Source organism: Manacus vitellinus, unplaced genomic scaffold (genome assembly GCF_001715985.3).
Source record: "Manacus vitellinus isolate BGI_N305 unplaced genomic scaffold, ASM171598v3 scaffold_0_pilon, whole genome shotgun sequence".
NCBI classification, from domain to species: domain Eukaryota; kingdom Metazoa; phylum Chordata; class Aves; order Passeriformes; family Pipridae; genus Manacus; species Manacus vitellinus.
In genome coordinates, this window is record NW_021938789.1 from 32,623,059 (window position 1) to 32,637,453 (window position 14,395).

The 14,395-nt window shown below is 37.6% G+C and overlaps 1 protein-coding gene across 3 annotated transcripts; it reads left to right on the forward strand.

The window, feature by feature from the left end:
• The first annotated feature begins 297 nt into the window (after positions 1-297).
• On the forward strand, positions 298-13,922 carry MFAP3L (microfibril associated protein 3 like). 3 transcript variants are annotated; one of them, XM_018070884.2, is made up of 4 exons: positions 298-1,096; positions 2,391-2,433; positions 4,998-5,404; positions 8,727-13,922. In XM_018070884.2, exons 3-4 carry the CDS (start codon positions 5,122-5,124, stop codon positions 9,587-9,589), a joined length of 1,146 nt encoding a protein of 381 aa, XP_017926373.1. In that variant the 5' UTR covers positions 298-1,096; positions 2,391-2,433; positions 4,998-5,121; the 3' UTR covers positions 9,590-13,922. The 3 variants fall into 3 exon arrangements, with proteins under 3 accessions (XP_017926373.1, XP_017926387.1, XP_017926381.1); XM_018070898.2 differs by lacking the exon at positions 2,391-2,433 and having other exon boundaries at positions 1,077-1,096; XM_018070892.2 differs by lacking the exon at positions 298-1,096 and having other exon boundaries at positions 2,219-2,433.
• Positions 13,923-14,395: the final 473 nt, after the last annotated feature.

Here is a 14,395-nt window from a genome sequence, read left to right on the forward strand (position 1 = left end):
CTTAAGCCTGTGAACTGGCAGTGAGCTTCTCACCTTCTGTGTGGCATAAGTTCTTTCATTTGCATTCCCGTTCCAGTAAATCCTGTTAACTTTTACTTTTGCCCTCTCTGTAAAAACATTGCCCCTGTAAACTAGGAAAGGTGGTAAGTAGTTTTTAAATAATTAAAAATTAGCCTTAATTTTGCTTTGTATCATCAACCTTGATATTTATTTTAGACAAATGAGAACTAGAATGAAAATAATTTAATTTTCTTGGTCACTTACAAGCCAAGCAAGATAGCATTGGGATGTTAAAGCTATAGGAACACAATTTATGCATTATACAATAGGCTGGCTTCTTGTGCTTCCCTTCTGAATTGAATAACCTCACAGTTAATAGGATTACACATTATTCCAAGAACAAGCCAGTCTTACAGAAGTGAGCGAGCCAGGAAAAGGTATGCATCGTTGGCCTCCTTTTCTGTTCTTTTGTGCTCTGTCATCGTGTTGTTCTGCACAAATGCAGTACTTACAAATGTGGCCCCTCACCCAAAGTCATTTTCTTTAGTGGCAGTAGTGTGGGAGGCAAACACAGCTATTACATGAATAAATAAATGGTCAGTCAGAACATGTTCCTAGGCAGTCCTAGCCATGTCTTTTGTTTAGACTGATGCTTGATTTTGGACAAAGAAGTTATAATCTTAGTTTTTGTCCCTGTTTCACATAGTTAGGAGTAATACCACCATGCTGCAGCTCTGCTTGTTCTGGAGCACATTCCAGGGGACTTTTTGGATAGAAATGTATAGAAAGCATGCTAGAGCTGCCTATCATGTTAGTTAGAAGAAAAGCTTGTCATGTGCTCTCATGTGGCTCAAGTCTCATGCAACTTTCCTAGGAAGTTAATCCCAAGAGCAGTAAATCTGTTAATTTCATATTTTCAGTTTATATCATTTGGGTTGGGGAAGAAAAAAACAAAGCTATTTAATGTACAGACCACTGGCAAACATCTTTTCGTGGTAAATGTTGCTCCAGATACAATATAGCTGGAAAATTACCCATATATATGTTCCAGGTGCTGGAGGAGGGTTTGGGGATTCCTCTGATTCCATCTTGGGAGGTAAGCCTGTCCCTGACTACAACTTTGGGTGGAAAAGGTAGTCAGAATAGCCAGAGGTATTCTTTTTCCATTTCATACACTAAGAATTTAAAATTTAAAAAAAAAATAAAAGGAAAAAAGCATACATAACTACGTTAAGTATATTATATAGTCTTTTACTTTTGAAGTCTTTTACAGGTAGCTGATGTACTTTGGAGATGGGAGAAAGGAATGCTTACATTCTTTCCATAACCAGAAATTAGCTTTTTGTTTATAGTGACCCTTTTGTGGCAAAAATGCTCCCAGAGACTCAATCTGTTCCTACAGAGTGATTTTCAGTATGGCAGATGTCCTCCTTCATTCACTTTCAGTCTAGAGGAGTTATTACAGGAATCTTTGTTTTACACTAGTCAATCCAGCTTTCTCTGACTTCAACTCAGATGAAAAGGTTACAATTTTGGCTGCCTTCATCAGGTTTACCATGGGTCACAGCTAATTGCTGCCTCTGGTGGCCAAGATCCTGGGTGACAGCACTGTATGCACTTCTCCAATATTCTGTATTCTCTCACTGTTTTGCCAGAACGTGGGCAGACATCGCTAGCAGTCCTATTTTGGTCTCAGTCTTCTCCCCGTTTAGTTGCATGATTAAATTATAACTCCTTGCATCATTTATGTTTAACAAAGCAGCTGGCTCCCAGATCTGTGTTCCCTGATATCCTCAGGCTGCTATTGTGCCTATGGCAAGGTAGGAGGACGGGAACTCTCAGCAAATCTTCCTTTGCACCGGACTCTGGTGTAAGCACATTTTCTACCCTTTCAGTTCTCTGTCTTTCTCTGCTTCTTCCTGCTTTCCTAACCTGACTCCATCATTTTTGGTCATGCCCAACAGGTTAGCAGAGGGTCCTGGACATGCAGGTCCCTGCATGGCCACCCTGTAATTTTCTTGTGTCAGGTGACGCTGAGAAAACCTTCTTTGGTCTCTTCCTTTTTTTTTTGTTCCTCGGTAACAGTGGAGAGGATGCACACCAAAGAAAAGATTGCCTACCAACTTCCTAGTTGCCCTGGGAACATTTGTTTAAACTTGCATCTTAAGAACACCGTTCTTCAGGGACACCTCTCCCGGTCTCCTCAAACATACTAAGGCATCCATCAAAAGCACCTCCTTGGATGGTACATGAAAGCAGCAGCCTCCATTTCCAAACATTCTGCTTTAAACCTCTTGCCTGGTTATTCCTCTTCCATCAAACTGTATCTATTTCAAACAGAAATGTATCTACAGAGGTATTTAGTGTTGTCTTAATATTCTTCATTCCAGGAACATGCATGAGAAAGTACATTCCCAGGAGTAACAGGAATAGGTAAGAATCTCACACGGTAGACATAAGTTATTCGGCTCTATTTCTTACTTAAACTTACTGCAGCTATTTATGATTCTGTGCCAGAATGGGGGAGTCACTGTTAGGTTCAGACAAGTAATCAACCCTTTGACCATATTAAGGGCCAGTCACATTTGTTATCAGCACACAAAGGTACAGTTTTTTCTTTCTTATGCTCTGTGTTAAACATAGGTAAACATGCAGAATAGGCACGTCTTACTGCCATCACACACTTTCTAAACATCCACCCACAGCACCCCTGTGCTGTAGGGTATCAGTGGGCCATCAGCTGCCTCAAACTTCCCAGTACACTGTGGAGCCTTCCTTACAGGTTTTCTGTTCACCCGTTGGAGAGATGCTATTTCATTTCCTTCTGAAAATGAAACATTAAACATCATTTTTTGATTGCTACTGATGTTTCTGCCATCAAAAAATATGATAGGCTCAAATACAGCAATAACAAGCCACAGCCAGTAATTAGCAACACAAAGCTTAATCAGTTTATGTTGTTCTTTTGCCCTTTCCATTGTATTAATTCAGCCAGTCTCTGTTCCTGTTCCCTTGCCAGGAAGTGTGATTTTGGCTTGTCTGTATGGCGCAATGCAGATCTATAACACTGTACAGAAACGTTGTATAGAGTTAATACGTGTAACCATGACGAATGGCAGTCTCCGAGGTTAATGGAGTAGTAGAAATGAGATGTAGAGAGTTACTGAAGTGAATAGGCAGAACTGAAGGGGTTTTTTCCAAATTGCTGACTCAGACAGACTGTACCTATACAGATCTTCAAAAGCACAGGCTCTACATGCTTTGCATAATAGGGAATGGATTTCTGAAGTCATTGTTTATATAGCTTTATATGAAACATGAGATTTGCATATTAATTTTAAAATTATTCTGTCTCTTCAAGACAAATACTTCCACATTCAATAAATAGAAAAACAGAATAAAACAAGGGCAGGGACAGCCATCTACACCATGCATGTAGCTTATCTAAAAAAACAGTTTGTCATTTCTAGTAATGATTCATCCTGCAAAATGGAAAAACTATTTTGCTCTTTAAATAACAGCTGTATCTATTTGTATGAAAGAAAGTTCATTGCTTTACAGAGAACAGGGGATGGATAAGAAAACAACCTAAGTCAAATATTACCGTGAAAGACAGTAATGTTGCTTTCTTTTCTTTTTGAATAAAGAATAAAATAGGGAAGGTGATTGTTTCCTTGTTTGTTTCTTTTTATTTTAGTGTTTCCTTTACATATGGAACTGACCTAACTTTGTCAGCAGTCATTTGCCATGCTAAGGTAGATGAGTGACCATGATGTCAACCATATCTTTTAAAAAATTTAAACAGTTTCAAAATGGAAATGTGCATTTGGGGAAAGTTTGTTAGATAGTTTCCTATATTTGGATTCCAAATAGATTCCTTTAATTAATAAGTTTCACTGTTTCACTTATTTACCTTAGAAATATGTGAATAAAACCAATATAGGTGGATACTATGACATGATTTAAACATCATTTGTGGCCTTTAGACTCTCAAGTGAAATTTTCCAAGGTGCTCATTTTGTGGCCAACATTCTGCCCTCAGTCAGCACTGAATGCCAATTGTGTTCACTGGGAGCATAATGAGACCAATAGAGAGCACATTTGTAACCCTCCCCCCCCAATCCCACCTCTGTCCAGAAACTGAAATCACTGTTTAGAAAGGGCTCATTGTCAGTGATTAGTTGAGGAAAAATACTGTAGTGAGAGTGTGCAAAAAGTCCTACAGGCAAAATGCTTAATGCCACATAAGGAACTGAAAAGTCCTAACTTCATTTGTATCTCAAAGGAACTTTACCTATAATTATGTCACTAGCAAATATTCTTCTTTCTAAATTTGCTCTAAAAATAACACTGAAATTACTTTATCAAGTATGAAATATTCTCTTTTAAGAATATCTTCCATGTTATGTTTTAACTTAGCTGTAGCTTAAAAAAAATGAATGATCTGAGATGTTTTGCTGTATGTGGTATTGTGTTTGGGCAAGACTGTGTGTATCAAGTATTCCAAGATTAGTTTCAAAAACCTTTCATGGAGTAGTTCTTTCTTACACTGTTTCACAATTCATCTAAGACCATACCCGTGACAGAGTTGCAGCACTGAGCTGGTAGTGACAGCTTTAATGTACTGTACCTTTGTTTCTTCTGTTGATTTTTCAAATGTTAAAAATAAAAAAAAATAAAAAATAAAAAAAAAAGGAAGAAAAATCTGTTGAACTTTTGGCATAAAACTGTAGCTGCTACTGTAGCTAAATTGCTGCTAAGTGTCTAGGTGATAAAAGCCTTCTCCCACACCTGCCACTCCGAACAACACTACTGTCAGGAAAATATATGCATCTTTTTCCAGTAAGAATAAGGACTGTGATAACATTAGCATTTAGACAAGACACTGAGCTGATGATTGTGAAATGCATTAATGGACGTGTCACTATTTTAAAAGAGCACATCTAATGGATTGTTTATATATGCCATCTCATTGTACTTATTTATTTATTTTATAGGATATTTTAAACATAAAATCGCACAGATCAAAATAGAACTCTGCTGCGACCTGCTCACCCCAAGGACCTGCATTCAACAGAACCGGTCCCAGTTCCCAGCAGTCGTGTACACCACTGAAGGAAAATGGACATACTGAACAGCCACCACTTTTTGTACTTTCTGCCTACCACACGCCTTGTCATCTTATTAGCAGCTTTGACAACTGCTGAGGATGTGACTAACAGCACTTTCAACCGCACTGACGTAAATACAGGATCCGTGCCTGTGGTGATCTCCCGCATCGACCATATTATAGTCAAGGAGGGCAGCAGTGCCTTGATCGACTGCAATGTCCAAGGTAGTCCTAGTCCACGTTACAGGTGGTACAATTCCAATGGTCGCCTGCTCCAAGAGGAGGAGAATAAAGGTAAGATCTTAGTAATATCACTGATGTAGACTGTCCGGAGACACTTCTGATTTCAGCAAATTTAATGGCCTGACTGTGGTATTTCCCTGTGTGAAAATAAATGAAAGCCTGGTGGCAGTTATAAATTTTTTATGTGCACCTTAGAAGAAAAGAGTAACTTTTTATATATGTTATTTATAGCAACACGTAACAAAAAGCTGAAGCACTTAACAGAAGGTGTAGATAGGCTTCTTTTCATTGGAAGATTTCGAATCTGTTCCTATTTCTCATTCTGTCATCTTTTGTTCTTCTCTGGCACCAAAAAAAAGATTAAAAAGCTATTTTCCAGCTCAAAGGAGGATTTTCATGACATATGAGAATAGTCTGTTGGCATGCACTCAACATAGCTAACTCCCTGAGACACCTGCTGTCTTTATGCAGAGTGCCATGGGAGTGTGAGAAACAGGAGATGCCCTGAACGACCAAGTGAAAAACCTATATAGGGCAGCAGTCAGAAGGACACACCAAGTCTGAGCCTTCCTGTCTTTAGTTAAAACTCTTCACTGGCATTTGCCAGAGACCTTAATTACACATTTGCTTACTTTCCTTAAAATGGAAGGTTTGGGTGATAATCCTAGTTATACTTCTAGGGAGTGTTTGAGGGCAGTGTGGCTATATGAAAGGTGTTTTTCTCATGTAATCCTTCCATACTGACTGCTTCGTTCACAGCATGATGAAATAAACACTTATCTATTCACACTAAATGCAAGACAGCGTGCCTAACTAATAGCTGACCTGACAGAGAACTCTGTTATGGTGGGAGTAACGACTGACCCAGCTGAATGTGCAACAGCATAGTGTACCTGTAAAAGCTTACTGCATAACTGGTTGTATTTTACATTATGGCATGTTATAAGTTTCTGAGTACAGCTAGTGAAAGGAAATACTTGAGCTAGTAAGCAGACTTGCGAATATTTTGTGGTTGTGGCAACATACGGTGATAAGTGTGCTGGTGTGTTTTACTAAGGCTTGCTAAAAGAAAATTTCCCCTTTAGTGCAGCATTTAAATTTAGGTCTTTGTGTAGTCAACTGAGAGAGGCAGCTACTAAAACAACCATTTAGGTAGATGAGCAAAAACTTTGACCAAATCAATAAAATTGCAGATGTAGTATTAAGACAACATCTCTTTATGTTAGAATTTCAACAGTGCACTACCTCCTTTAAGAAACTGTAATTTTTCTGTAAGAAATGTTTCCTAGCATGAGACCTTTCTTTACGATGTTAAGTATGGCATTGAATTGTTATCAAAACCCAGCAATGATACCTTTTCTAATTATTGTTTTCTTATTTGGCTTATACTGTCTGCCAGGATCCACTGGCACAGACCCAGTCATTGAGTCACAGTTCAATGCCATTATGTCATTTATAACAGCTGGAGCCAGGGTACATCAGCAAGGCATCTTGTCGTCTCACAATTAATAAAAACCTACTTTGCAAGAAGGACCAACATTGCAATTCAAAGAAATACCGATCAGGAATACTCTGTATTTTTTGTTATTCTATTTTTAATTTCAGAAAAAGTGATTCAACTGTTTTCAAGAATTATGCTAGGGTAAAAAAACACTGCTTCAGTTAAGTTAAAGCTTCTAAGAGGATAAAAAGATGTAATTAAGAGCTGTCTGTACACATGAACTGAGGCAGGGGCATTGTGGGAGTACTTTCTACATAGGTTTCTACTGGAGATAATGTAAAAAAAAACCTATTTGGATAAGCCATGTTTAATTAGAAGAACTTTGAACGTGGTAAAAGCTCACAACTACTCTGAATTAAAGGCTTTTTTTGACTAATGAGTTTCAGAATTGCCCATAGTTTCTTCCTTGAAAGAAATAAAATTTAAAAAAAATAGAACAATGAAAGAATGTCTATGACAAGGATAAAATAAATGTAGAAGCAAGGTATACACCAACCTGTGGCAGGATTGCAATCCTTGCCTTGTGATTTACAGGCATTGCACAGGGATTTTGTGCTAGTTTAGTCCTCTGATCACATGTTCTGTGTCTTTGTTCAACTGCCTGAATAAATAGGCAGCTGGTTAGGTTAGGTTTAAGGAAAAACAACTTCCTGATGGTAAAGACAGGTGAACATATGATGTTCCTTCCTGTGGAAGGTTATTGAAATTCCATTTCTACCTTCAGCAGATAGCTGTCAGGAATGTCTTTGGATTGTGTTACGGAGATCGAAAACAGTTGAGTTGGCTTCCATCAGCCTGTGTCAAGGTTGGGTTTACATGAAGGAAAGCATCGACAGCAGGCTTTCCTGTTGAAATGAATCATGTTATTTATAGCAATGTTACAATTTAAGAAGTCATATATGTCCTCAGCTCTTAAATAGTGTAGTGATAGTTGAATAAAAATGAAGTTCACTAAAACTAAAAATCTTAATTCATTACCAATATATAATGGGAAATACAATAACTAGCTGAATCTTGAATAACTTTGGCAGTGATAAGAGCAATGGATTTTAACGTTTCAAACTCAGTTTCATAGCTAAACTGTTCATATTCAAAGAATATGAAGTGGAAATGTATGTGTATATGAAATGTACGTGTACATGCAGTGGACAAAATTATCGATATTACACTGATAGAAATGACTCGTAAAAGAAATTCCATTCTGGTGCATAGAAGTTCATACTGACAAACAAGATGGCCCCTATCATGGCTCTTTTCTTTCCCATCTATCTTACTCCTCCTATCCTATTTCTCTTTCTTTAAAATCATACTTCAAAATCAGATTCTCAACTCCTCAGAGAGCAAGCAGTCTAGTATATGATGTCTGAAATTTTAGGGTTTTCAAAGTTTACCTTAGCAGGATTATATGAGATACTGTAAGAAAACACCAAAAATAGCCCAATTGTAAGCAAATGCATTGCCAGGGAACAAAACAAGGAGGACTTACTAGGTTTTTCTGCCTCACAATCCCATTGTTGCTGTTCTTTGAAGAAGTGTGACCTGTGTTTGGGAGGTTCTCTGGGGTAAATACTCCTATCTTTGTAAGTTAACTGACCATAAGATTGAGATAGTTGTCATGCATATTAACATTTTTTATGAAACCCTTTTAGGGTGTGCTCTGACTATTCACAGTTGCTGTCAGGGATTTGATAGCAACACAGTTAAGGTCTCAGGGACAGACAGGTCTTTGTGATGGTAAATTCTTTGTCTTCTTGTGAACGTTATTTCTTCTTCCAAAATCTGAAGCCAGTTTGGCAAAGCTGATGTTTAAGACTATGCTGATCATGTGAACAAAATACCTCTAACTAAGTTACTTTGTCTCCTCTCTGACAGGAAAATGGTGGTTTCTTGACAACGGGCTACTAAACATTACCAGGGTGTCTTTTGAAGACAGAGGTAAATACACATGTGTCGCATCTAATACATATGGCAGCGTTAACAATACTGTGACACTGAGGGTTGTTTTTACCTCTGGAGATATGGGAATCTATTACATGATTGTCTGCCTTGTAGCTTTTACCATTGTTATGATACTGAACATTACTCGGTTATGTATGATGAGCAGTCATCTGAAAAAAACTGAGAAAGCAATCAATGAATTCTTTAGAACAGAAGGGGCAGAGAAACTTCAGAAAGCCTTTGAGATTGCGAAGCGTATCCCAATTATCACATCAGCCAAAACGCTCGAGCTTGCCAAAGTAACCCAGTTCAAGACCATGGAATTTGCTCGCTATATTGAAGAACTTGCTCGGAGCGTACCTTTGCCACCTCTCATCATGAACTGCAGGACTATAATGGAAGAAATTATGGAGGTTGTTGGTCTGGAGGAGCAAGGACAGAATTTTGTACGTCAGGCAGCAGAAGGCCAGGAAACCACTGAAACAGATGAGCTATATATGATCCCAAATGCTTTGACACGCAGTGACTCTCCCACAGCTGACTCAGATGCATCGTCACTGCATGAGCCACCTCAACAGATTGCAATAAAAGTGTCAGTTCACCCGTTGTCCAAAAAGGACTGCATGGATGGTCAGTCACAGGAAAGCATGCAGTTGGACACCAAGGAAGAAGACACTCTTCAAACACCAGCACTTCCTGCAGAGCCGCCTCCTGAGACTTCTGCTGAACTCAGTTCTGATGACACAGCATTGGCAAATGACACAAATACATGTGTTATATATGAAAGCCATGTATGATAGTTACTCCTGAATCTATGCATAGCAGGAAAATCAGGTGGAGCTCTTTTAAAAATACATATTGTACTTGCCGCTAAGCCTTACCTGGAGACTATCATAGCAAAAGCATGTAAGTGGATTATTTGGCACTTTCTTCTCAGTTTGAGTTTCGTTTACCATGATGTATGGCAGAGTAATTGCTATTACATTAATATTAATTGCTCTCTTTGATTAGGAGTATTTCCAAGAAACATTTACCTCAGCATTTTCTAGGTTGGAGTCACCTGTAGGGGCCTCCTGGAAGTCACTGATAGTCTTTGATGAAGGACACTTGAACTTACTAAATATAAAACTGGTTTCCATCTTCCTCCTTCACTCTTGTTATTTCCCTCTATTGCATTTTTGCAGATATTAACTTGTGATTTTGAAATATTGCCCAAGAGGCAGCACTCCAATAGCCAAATAAAATCCTAATAGATCCCATTTACAAAGCCTGTTTGCTCAGCTACATTGTGATTTAGAGGGCTATTAAAGAAAGTTAAAATGTTTCCATTTCATTTGTGACCACACTGCTTAGGCACATGGAAAATAGTTTTTTCCCTGGAACAAAGATGCCAACAATTGTTTGTTTTGCATGGAGGAACAACTTTGAGGTGTATTTTACAGATGGGAAAGCCCATAAACATCTTACAGAAAGTTGCAGTCCAACATCTCTGCAAGGTTTTTTTGCATATATTTGACCATTTTTTACCTTGCCAGAATTTTATATGCCAAACAGCTGCAAATATGCAAGATGTCTTGTTTTGAAGTAAGTTGGAAGGAGTAAGTATGTACTACTGTACCAGAAGATATGCAGATTCCTTAACAGTCCTGCAAATGACAGTAATCAGTTGATGACAAGGCTCAAATGGCAAAATACCCTTTTATTGGGATTCTTAATTTTGTGCAAATTCAGATTCTGAAGATCAAGCCTAAATTTGTATATAAGCATCAGTTTGAGTGTTGTATCCAAACTGGAAAGAAAAAATATAATCAAGTGTCCTGAGAAATTACACTGACAGTCATGCAAACTGTTTACTGTGATACAATTGCTTTGGTATTTTAAGAACCTCCTACCTATGTAGAATGTTCACTGCTTGAGTACATGTGACTCTATCCCAGTAAAGCTTTAATGACCACAGCAATCGTGGTGTTAAAAAGGATCAACATTTATGCCAGGAAGTGCCAGGAGTGGAAGGGAAGTGATAATTTCTGTTGCAGACAGACAATAAAAAGGACTTCCTCTGCAGTAAGTCTGGAAAGCAAGCTCTTACCAGGAGGAGTTTGTGTAGGGTTAATATTACTTAATTACCTGACACATTTTGTTTGGAACTAATGAACAAACTATCACCCTATAGTTTTTAAGAAGGGTTTTAGTGTAAGTATAGATACTTAAAATAAATCCAGAATCAAGTATAGTGCAGAAAAAGAAGTCTCTTAGGTCTCTGGGGAGACGATGTATGGATAGCTCTCTGGACATTTTAGTGAAGTAGCCACATCTACATAAGGTGCCTATTGGAGGCAATCAGTTATATTAACTGGTAATCAAGACCAGACAAAGTCAATGTTGCAGCTATCTAAAAGAACCCTTGATAATTAACTGAGGGTTTATGTCAGCTTCCTCATGTTAAAGTGCAGAGCCTCACTAGCAGTGTAATATAGGAATACTCCATGACTTATGTAGGTGATGCAGAGAAGGCTCCATATTTACCTATCTATGGATACTAAAAAAAAATTACATGTTTAATAATGGACTTCAGATTTTACAACCAGCTTCTGAAAAATTGCATCATTCAGTTGCCTCATGTTTGTGCTCACCACAGTGGCAGGTTTCTATACAAAATAATTTGCACATGCCCTAAAGGAAACATGCAAGGGCAAAGTCCCTTTAGGAATGTGGCTGGAAATATTTTAGTTCCAGCAAAGCAATATAAATCTAGAACACAAAGTAGATTAAGAGAATACCATAAAGAACCTCACTTCTGACCAGTGTGATTGAAAATACTGTTGATGCAAACTGTTAACTTCTTGTCTGAGTCCAAAGTACATTTCTGTTTAGTGTTCACATCAGTTTTTCAAGTTACTTAATTTGCTTCTGGTATGAAAAAGGACAAGGGCAGAAACAAAAGCAAGAACTTGCACTAAATTCTTTTAATTCACTTTAACCTCCTGAAAAGAGGCATCTTGATTTTTCTGCCTGTCCAGCATTTACAGACATGCTCATGCATGCTGAAGTTACCTACTTGGTGCCCAACTAAGATTGCACAGATAAGCAAGGATGTTCTCCTTAAAGCATACTTTAAAAAAAAAAAAAAGTTATGAAAATATTTATTAAACTGAAGTATTTTAATTTAATTGTTTTTTAACTATGAAATTTTTACAGTAGAGATCACGTATTCCTATGGTGTTTGTTACCAGGCAGTTCTGACCCTGACTGCTTCCCTCAGGCTGTCCTTCAGCCTGTTTAGTATGTAGTTATTGAGAAACATTTGAGAGCAAACGATCACCATGGTTTTCTTCAGTATCTCGATGTCAACTTCCTTAAAGATACCGATGATGTTTTTTTCCAAAGTTTTCCCACAAGGGGCATGTATTTGAGGTACCCACAAACGCACACTGCAAACCACGTATGAGCAACAGGCACTTGGATTAGATACATGCAATTCGTGTAGTGCTGGATTCCTGCAGTTGCAGGGTCAAAGGGAACCCTGAATTTGCTGGAGCTGAACTCACTTCAAGCTGAGAGTTCACGGGTATAACCAGTCAGCTATAAATTCTTTGGACATTTAACTTTGTGGTATTATTGGAATAAAAGCCGAACAGCGCTGTAGCTGAAGAAAATAGAGATGCATTTGGTTTATGTATTTTTTTTGTGTTTTCATGTATGCTGCTCAATATGTTTATGCATCCATTCTTTGACACCTCTGAGCCTAAAGCTTTTTATATGCTTTGAGGCACTTCCTTTGTGGGAGACAGATGGGAAGCCAGATCCAAACCCATCTTTCCTGTTCCAAACTCTCTGGCTGTGCTCTATTATGAAGTAAACAATTGTGTCTTGCAGTATTTCTTAGTGAATGGCTATTTATGGTGCGAGAACACAATTGACAAATATAAAATTAATGAAGGCTCTAAGAAAACATTAACATTTGCATTGTTAAGTATTTTCATGTACCTTAAGCACTTCAGGGACATTAATCTGTTCCCATCATTGGGCTATGCACACCTTTTGTTACATTGTTCTATTTCTTTTATCACCAAACACTAATGGTTCTTAAAACACTCAGAATCTGGAAAACCCAGTCCAACTGAAATTGTGTTCTAAAAGCATAAGGAACACAAATCCAGGCTTAGAAAGGAAAAGAGATTTGCATGATATATTTATACCATTTTCAAATATTTTTGCCAAAATTTCATGAAAGATGACTAGATTTCTGCAGTACAAGAAATCAGTGTTGAATTTGAATTTTATACTTACTATTCTTTTTTCAGTAAATGTAAGACCATATTAATCTGATCACTTAAGCGTAATATTCACTATCTACTAGCTCAACATTTTCTTTTTGAGCAGCACTTGTTTACCGGTATTCTTTTTTATTCTCTGATTTGAGCATGTTTGTGATGAAACCTACCCTTCAGTCATTTTATGAGTCATTTAAAAAAATCTAAAAGAACCCATAGATCAGCATTTTTATGCAGGTTTATTGGTATTTGATAAGGCACAGCAGTTTGTTGCTGTGCTTAAAAACTACTGTATAATCATGAGACTTGTGAAATGGCATATGTGGGCAGATGTTGATTTTTTTTAAAATTAGTGCCTGTTTTATTCTAATGTACATACTATGTTACTTCCTTGATTTGCAGTTTCCTTTTGACAAAAGTACTGTAACATATAACCAGGGCTTTCTGACTTTCAGTTTGGTCAGATGAACTAATTCCGGAAAGTGTTAACAGTGTCGAATTTTAAAAGTTCTCATGGAATATCTTGGCAGCATGCTATTTTAAGAGTTGGCCTCAAGTATACCATACTTAGTGGGACAACTGAAAGCTTCTTAGATGCAAAGGAAATGCTTGCACTAAAGTATCTTAAGTTAAATTTCATTTATTATGAAATCCTTTCTGATTTTAAAAGAAATGTAAGACAAATATGAATGTGTTCTTTTGAGAAGCAGTTACTGTACTTTGATTTAAATAACTGTTATGATTTTATAGCTCATGGCCATAAACCACAAAGAGACCAATTCATGCTGAAGTGGCGAAATGAAATGTGATGTAGCTTGTGCATTGATCATTGTTTCAATAAAGAATTTGCACAGAGTATGCTGAGTTTGTACACATTCAACACGATGATAGTTTCCTAGTGAGTGTATGCCATGGCTCCAGTTCAAATGGAAGTAAAAATGTCTTTTATTGTACATCTGCTAATGTTCCAGAAACTTTGGTCAGGAGAAACAGTTATTTACCTAGAAAGGAAGTTTTAATAAAGCTCTTAAAGGGACCTGTTCTTATTTTCAGAATATAGAATTGGTGCTGTTATCAATAGCCTAGATTGCTCATGAATATAGTATTTTCTCTTTGGAAGCAGTACAGCACTTCCACATGTAATTCAAAGGACTCTTTTGTCTGCTGTTTCCTCTCTGAGCTGTGTCATGGGGCCTTGCAAAAAGTCTTGCTGCAGTTTTTAGAGTTGGGGCCAACAAAATAGAAGTCTTTTCTCCCAGAGGCACCATAGTACCAAGACAAAAGAGAAGTGTGGGTTGCCATACCTGCTCCCATTTCTTCACCCACCCT

Excerpts from the sequence above, each read along its gene's own strand:
- MFAP3L (XM_018070884.2), top strand. The coding sequence starts at position 5,122 with ATGGACATACTGAACAGCCACCACTTTTTGTACTTTCTGCCTACCACA. Across the intron at positions 5,405-8,726 it reads CCAAGAGGAGGAGAATAAAG|GAAAATGGTGGTTTCTTGAC; the intron begins GTAAGATCTTAG and ends CCTCTCTGACAG.